A 7,616-nucleotide genomic window follows, 5' to 3' on the forward strand; every position below is an offset into this window, starting at 1 on the left:
GCTCGGTTTCCTATGCACAAACAAAACTTTCTGCCACCTGGGCAATATTGGGCTCCTCCGTGCTTTGACAACCCCGTAATATTGGAATCTCTGACTTTTTCTGTGGAAAAAAGATAAAGGTAGGTAATATATATAAAAACCTGGCATGTGTGGACATGTGAAATTCAGTGTGTGTATACCTGCCCAATACATTTTACATAGATAGAGTAATTGTTTTTTTTTTCCATTGCTGCATTTAAATAGACCTGTCCACCTGTCTGTCTTACAAAGTTCCTCTCAGTGTTATTGTCCAAGACGTAGTGTTCCTATCATTGGTCCAGCTCTATGATAACATGTATCCACACTGTATGCTGAATGTGTTTGGATGTTGTTTTATTCATGGCCAGTGTTATTCTGTAACAGGGAATACCCACACTAATTGGTGTAGCAGGGAGGCAGATGTGGCAAGGCCCTGACCCGCTCTGTTCCTCTGTGTTAGTCAGTGTGTTTGGCAGGATGTACAGCTTCATGGGAGGCGGTTGTTCTGTGCCGGAGTCGGGAACATACTCCTCATTGTCTCCACGGCAACTGACTACTGGATGCAGTACCGTACCTCCAACAATTACATGCACCAGGGCCTGTGGCGTTACTGTGTGCCTGGGAAATGCATGACACACACAGACAGCATTGGTAAGAGAGCAAGATTCAGAGGATATCCTCCATTGCTCGGGGACGGCTGGCGGATCCTCGTTCATATTCATCAGTTCCCTGTCACTCAGTCACTAACCCTAAGGAACATGGGTTCCTTCAGTTTAGGGCTTTGTTGGACTGGTTGATAGCAGAAAATATAATATTGGGGTCCAAGTGAAAGAGATCTTTCAGATACCTCAGAATGATGTCTTTTATGTAGGAATGCTATGCTAATAGACCGCTTGTTTATGTACACATCACTACTGCATCACTGTCTAAGTCCTTAGGCATAATAGTGTCTTTAATAGTGGACATGCTTGCTAATGTAGTCTCCCAGATCTCAGGCTTGCACTCTTGTTTCTCTCACCTCCAGCGTACTGGGATGCAACCCGGGCCTTCATGATTCTTTCCCTGCTGGCTTGTTTCATCGGCATTGTGATCGGTGTCATGGCCTTCATCCACTACTCCTCCTTTGATGGGTTTGACAAGACATTCGCAGCTGGCATCCTCTTCTTCATCTCCTGTAAGCTCCTCTCCTACAGTATGGCCTCATGTGAGCCTCTCTGATGCAGCTTTGGTATAAAGACAGTTGTACTTCATGATCTTTTCCTCTCTCTGTAGGCTTCTTTGTGTTGCTGGCAATGGCTGTCTACACAGGAGTGACAGTGAACTACTATGGTAAACGCTATGGGAGCTGGCGATTCTCCTGGTCCTATATAATGGGCTGGGTGGCTGTGGTGCTCACATTCTTCTCAGGTATGTTTGCCATCACATGGACACCTGCAAACTTCTAGGCAGGAACCAACTGTGCCTCATTCAAATGTTCAAACTTTGCTAATAAGCCTACTTATTTGTTATCGGAATAATGCACATCTTTGTGATTTGTATAACCTGGATTTCTCTCTTTCTAGGTATCTTCTACATGTGTGCCTACCGGATGCATGAATGCCCAAGAAACTCTAACTCACGTTGATCTGCCAAACACTTTCACACACACACCAGCACTGGTCCATTATTTATGGCCATGAGGAACCAATATCCCTGTGAACTTTCCTAGACTTTTCCTGTTAACCTGGACATTGAAGAATAAGCAAAATAAATGGGAATATCCAAAATATTTGTTTGTCATCAGTTAAAAAACGTTTTCTCTATGCTAATAAAACAGCAGTGATAACATCCAAAAACAATAACAGAGAAGTTCATCCTGATAAGTGTTACAGTAAAGGTGATGAAACATGAGGATGAATCAGAATTCAAAAAAATCTTTATTTTAGTGCAATAGCAACCATTTCAACCCTGTAGACCAACTCACAAAGAAAAACATGCTGTGGTAATGTAAACATTAACTGGTTTAACTGAACGCAACATGGACACTGTAGGAGAGAATGCTCACCAAAAGGCCACAGAGGTGTTGCATTTAGCGTAGCATATACAAATATGAACTTATCCCATAAAACAGGTGGTTAATGATTCTGGTTATAATGATTTAGATAATTCAGCGCTGTTGTCAAGGCGATAGCTCTTCACACTAACCGCAAAAGAGGCAAGAGGACAACTCATGGTTTAGTCGACCTCTTCGATGGTGGGGCCAGAGGATCCTCCTCCTCCGGGAGCAGCACCCGCCCCCGGAAAGCCACCTGGCATCCCACCTGGCATTCCCCCAGCGCTCTGGTACAGCTTGGTGATGATGGGGTTACACACCTTCTCCAGCTCCTTCTGCTGATGCTCAAACTCGTCCTTTTCCGCAGACTGAGAACAGAGAGAAAGAAGCGGAACTGAAATGTCAATCTGATACCGGGCTGACGATTGTATAAACACGTGTTCAAAAAAGTTAGAAAAACCCACACTGCGTCCGGAGAGATCTGAAGCTATACTACCAGTCAAAAGTTTGGACACACCTGATTGAACGTACTATGTTTTTCATTATCTTAAAGTCAGATCTAAAGGCTTGTGCTTAAATGCTTGAAATTTGTTTTTTAGACAAATATAAATAGTGAAGTTGATGCCTATGTTTGAATTTATGCCTTTCCATCAAGGCAAAGGGTGGCTACTTTAAAGATAATAAGATAGTTTTCATTTGTTTAAAACTCTTTTGGTCACTGCATTTGTTATTTCATAGTTTTGATGTCTTTACTATCGTTCTAAAATGTGAAAAATTGTAAAAATAAAGAAAAATGTGTGTGTCCAAACTTTTGACTGGCAGTGTATATTGTAATCTTTGATTGTCACATTGCATCATGTATCCACCTAATTCATACCTGGTTTTTATCCAGCCAGCTGATGACCTCGTTACACTTGTCCTGGATCTTCTGTTTGTCCTCATCGCTGATCTTGCCCTTCAACTTCTCATCCTCCACTGTTGACTTCATATTGAAGGCGTAAGACTCCAGGCCGTTCTTGGCAGACACCTTGTCTCTCTGCACGTCATCCTCAGCCTTGTACTTCTCAGCTTCCTGGACCATGCGCTCAATGTCCTCCTTGCTCAAGCGACCTGATGAGTGGCAGAACAAAGGATGGATTTTGTTAGAAAGATACTGACAAAGTGAAGATGGGGGTGAATAAGTCAAATTTCACAACGTCTTGAGCAAAGTCCTTTACAGTTTACCTTTGTCGTTGGTGATTGTGATCTTGTTCTCCTTGCCGGTGCTCTTGTCAACCGCAGACACATTCATGATGCCGTTGGCGTCAATATCAAAGGTCACTTCAATCTGAGGAACTCCTCTGGGGGCTGGTGGGATTCCAGTCAGCTCAAACTTCCCCAGAAGGTTGTTGTCTTTGGTCATGGCTCTTTCACCCTCATACACCTGCGGGCACAATCTCAGGTCAACCCATCAAGTAGATTAATTTGAAATTCAAAGGTCTGCTCTAAACCCATTTTAAGTATCTTTGAGTCAATATTATAAAATTATTCCTTCATTAATTAACATGTTTAAGTCCAGTCAAGATACAAACATATATAAATATACAAAAACCACTACTCTGCTGAGGCAAAAGAAGATGGCAGTCATACCTGAATGAGCACACCAGGCTGATTGTCTGAATAGGTGGTGAAAGTCTGGGTCTGCTTGGTGGGGATGGTGGTGTTCCTTTTGATGAGCACAGTCATGACTCCTCCAGCAGTCTCAATGCCTAGTGACAAGGGGGTAACATCCAGCAGCAGCAGGTCCTGCACATTCTCTGACTTGTCGCCTGACAAGATGGCTGCCTGCACAGCTACAAAACAAATAGGTGGATTTGCAAGTTAAAACTGTAGCAACACATTTGTCAGATTTTTAGTTCAACAGGTTAGTTATGCCTTTTATGTTAAGAAAAGAGCATACAGGAGCCATACCTGCACCATAGGCCACAGCTTCATCTGGGTTAATGCTCTTATTAAGCTCTTTCCCATTGAAAAAGTCCTGCAGCAGCTTCTGGATCTTGGGGATACGAGTGGAGCCTCCCACCAGGACAATGTCGTGGATCTGGGCCTTGTCCAGCTTTGCGTCACGGAGAGACTTTTCCACGGGGTCCAGGGTGCCACGGAACAGGTCTGCGTTTAGCTCCTCAAATCGGGCCCTGGTGATGGAGGTGTAGAAATCGATGCCCTCGTACAGAGAATCAATCTCAATGCTGGCCTGAGTGCTGGAGGACAAGGTGCGCTTGGCCCTCTCGCAAGCTGTGCGCAGACGACGCACAGCCCTCTTATTGTCGCTGATGTCTTTCTTGTACTTGCGTTTGAACTCTGAGATGAAGTGGTTGACCATGCGGTTGTCAAAGTCTTCTCCACCCAAGTGTGTATCCCCTGCTGTGGACTTCACCTCGAAGATCCCATCTTCAATAGTCAGGATGGAGACATCAAATGTGCCACCGCCCAGATCAAAGATAAGGACATTTCGTTCAGATCCAACCTGTAATTTAAATACAATCTGGAATTTATTTGACCATCTAAATATTGGGTATATTCACTTGTATTCTTGAAGACTTAGACGTAGGTGGAAAATAAGCTTTTTGAAACTTTCATAATCTATCAAAACCTCAAAATAGAGGTCTATTGTACTTCAGTGGTTACAAATATTAGACATTGTAGATCCTTAAATTCCATGTGAAACTGTCAAAATATGTTAAGCTGTCATAAAAAAGACTATAAATCCTATAAATCACTATGTAAACAAACCCTTAAAAGGAGTGATAGTCTTTCAAAAGGGTTAGCTATAGGCTACTGCAATTATAGATAGGGCCTTTAGGATGCAACTACAAAAAACACTTTGTCAATACGCCTCTAATATCTATAATCAAAGTAAAGTATGTATTATATAGGAAGCTGTAGCTTATGAATTATTTCACCTTTTTGTCTAGGCCATAAGCAATAGCAGCAGCCGTTGGCTCGTTGATGATACGGAGGACATTAAGCCCAGAGATGGTCCCTGCATCTTTAGTGGCCTGACGCTGAGAGTCGTTGAAGTAGGCAGGCACAGTCACCACAGCATTGGTCACCGACTGCAGAGGGGAAACAGTTACAACAACTTAGTTAATGAGACGTTGATGACAACTGTGGATATTACCAATTGTTCCAAGTCTGTTTTTAAAATTGTATTTTAGTCATATTTACTTAAATGAGAGCAGACAGATTTCTACTCTGTTTAAACAAAAGAACAGGACACAAATTGTGCAGGTTTTGTTTACATTTGCATGTTGGGAACATCACATCCAAAACAGTGGACTTTGATGAACAACCTGGCAACTTCCGGTGGTGCATTGTTTATGCAATGATTATGAAACAAATATTATTTTTTATGAGGTGTATATTGCGTATGTGGACCACCCCTGTGACCTAGATCCTCCGCTCCAAATAAAAAATATAAAAAAATAAAATAAAATAAATGAGTGAACGAATGACACAGATGTATAAATTAATGATGCTTGTTTACTTTGCCAAGGTAGGCCTCAGCGATCTCTTTCATTTTGACCAGCACCATGGAGGAGATCTCCTCTGGGTAGAAGGCCTTGGTCTCTCCCTTGTACTCCACTTGTACTTTGGGTCGGGACGAATCATTAATGACTGTAAATGGCCAGTGCTTCATGTCTGACTGGACGACGCTGTCATCGAACCGCCGTCCAATTAGACGCTTTGCATCTGAGGGGAGAATAAAAGGAGATGAATAAGCAAAAGCAGCAGAGCTCACTGCCTGTACTTTGTGCAATAAAGTTTTCTTACCAAATACTGTGTTGGTGGGGTTCATGGCCACCTGATTCTTGGCTGCATCCCCAATCAGCCTCTCTGTGTCTGTGAAGGCAACATAACTGGGTGTGGTCCTGTTGCCCTGGTCATTGGCAATGATCTCCACTTTGCCATGTTGAAACACCCCTACACAGGAGTAGGTGGTGCCCAGGTCAATGCCAACAGCTGGTCCCTTTGACATGGTTCCTGAGTTAATGGGGAAATTATTAGATTGTTAAATTATGGTACATTACTGAAAATGTCAATAACTCAATAGCCACACTCAAAAGCACTGTAATCTTCTATAGAACAGCCTAGGGTTTTGAAAAGAGTATAAATGACTTCTCTAGGCACTATGGGTGGCTACCAAGATAGACTTCTGTATGGGATAATGATGCTATTATTAGAGTTTGAGCAAACATAAGTGGAAGTAAATTCTCTCAATGAAGGTCCCCAGCACCTGTTTTCAAGCCTCCCACTTCTGACAGCTTGGCAACACAACAGCTTTATTATGGCAACAACAGACAGGGTGGCAGTTTAGTGTTGCTACAGCAGCAGCCCATCAATATCATGTCAACCCATTTAACGTGATGTAAGTCATATTGGCCTTCATTATACAACAACAGTAAAGTGAATGCTGCATCATTATCACAACAACAGCTACAGTAAGAGGGCGTGCCATTCCTGGATTTGGGTGGTTGAGAAATTGCTGGAACATTCGGTTCACCAGTTGTACACCAGTCAGGAAGCGTTGTGTGCCACCCAAATAACATTGTTAACAATAATTAAAAAGCCAAGCCTTCAAGCTGAATCACTTTACCATACCTTAGCCAGCCAAGTCCTGACGTGACAGCAAGCCCCAGTCTGACTGGGCAGGCACGCACCAGCTTGTTAGCTGTCTCATCTCTTACCTGCTAACTTTGTTTCCTAGCTGGCTAACTTTATTTCTCAGATAGCTCGCAAGCTACAGACAGTTAACTTACAGCATCCAGGGCAACTCAGTTGGCAAATAATAAATAATATTAACTGGGCGACAGCGAAAATTGTGTTGATTATTTAACGTTAACTAAAACTTGGCTACCTGTAACGTCACCGAATGTTTAACGTTAACGTTAGTTGACGTTTAGCAATATACGCTACTGCTATTTGTCTATCTCCCTGCTCAAATGATACCACAACAGATGCACCTAACGTTATACTTACCTTTGTTAAATTCTGAATATCGTTTGTCAGCCTAACGTTGCAGTGACTTGCGTCAGTGCCACTGGCAGGTTTCACGCTGAGTGAATCTGATGGGTTCCTCCCAGTTCTCTGAAAGAGAAACTGCTCTCTCTGCTGGCTTGAGAACATTCCACACAGAACACTCTAGAACACAGGAGAAGCGTTGCAGCCAATCACATGCCAACCATTTCACAGCCAGTCCAAATTGTCCAATTAAAAATATTGTTTGCGAAACGTCTACAGTAGTTGCTACCAGGAACCCAGAAATATAGAGATAAAACTGTGCATGGGCATAGAGATACTGTACAAACTATCTCTATCTATGCCCTGAAACATGGAACAGTTTGATGAAAATCCCCAAAAGTATATTTGTTCCCCTCCTAAGGGCAACACAAGTGTCTCATGTTTGGGGAGTTATGTAGAGTTCTGTCAACAAGCTAGATCAAATATCAAATGTTCTTGCAGGCTGAATGACGCTGCAAGTACCTTCAGTGCAGTGTGAATTTATTTTTTTTAAAAGGACCTGACC

General features: G+C 42.6%; 1 protein-coding gene and 1 pseudogene across 1 annotated transcript; one reads left to right on the plus strand and one right to left on the minus strand.

Annotated features, from left to right (window-relative positions):
• The first annotated feature begins 495 nt into the window (after positions 1 to 495).
• On the plus strand, positions 496 to 1,642 carry LOC139658265 (lens fiber membrane intrinsic protein-like; annotated as a pseudogene).
• A 273-nt stretch (positions 1,643 to 1,915) lies between these two features.
• On the minus strand, positions 1,916 to 7,190 carry LOC139658257 (heat shock cognate 71 kDa protein). The gene is made up of 9 exons (XM_071536341.1): positions 7,070 to 7,190; positions 5,864 to 6,073; positions 5,577 to 5,782; positions 4,993 to 5,145; positions 4,001 to 4,556; positions 3,680 to 3,882; positions 3,275 to 3,473; positions 2,928 to 3,160; positions 1,916 to 2,418 (listed from the first exon to the last, which is right to left on the minus strand). Exons 2-9 carry the CDS (start codon positions 6,066 to 6,068, stop codon positions 2,233 to 2,235), a joined length of 1,941 nt encoding a protein of 646 aa, XP_071392442.1. The 5' UTR covers positions 6,069 to 6,073; positions 7,070 to 7,190; the 3' UTR covers positions 1,916 to 2,232.
• Between the last annotated feature and the right edge of the window lie 426 nt (positions 7,191 to 7,616).

Source organism: Centroberyx affinis, unplaced genomic scaffold (genome assembly GCF_046629955.1).
Source record: "Centroberyx affinis isolate AG114_WGS23_722 - 3 ecotype Tasmania unplaced genomic scaffold, CSIRO-AGI_Caff_v1 ptg002859l_1, whole genome shotgun sequence".
NCBI lineage: Eukaryota > Metazoa > Chordata > Actinopteri > Beryciformes > Berycidae > Centroberyx > Centroberyx affinis.

What these genes read in the sequence shown, in the direction of transcription:
- LOC139658257 (XM_071536341.1), bottom strand. Translation starts at nt 6,068, where the DNA reads ATGTCAAAGGGACCAGCTGTTGGCATTGACCTGGGCACCACCTACTCC. An exon ending in AGCCTGGTGTGCTCATTCAG is followed by an intron (nt 3,474 to 3,679) that starts GTATGACTGCCA and finishes TTGTGCCCGCAG; the next exon opens with GTGTATGAGGGTGAAAGAGC. An exon ending in GCTGGCTGGATAAAAACCAG is followed by an intron (nt 2,419 to 2,927) that starts GTATGAATTAGG and finishes CTCTGTTCTCAG; the next exon opens with TCTGCGGAAAAGGACGAGTT.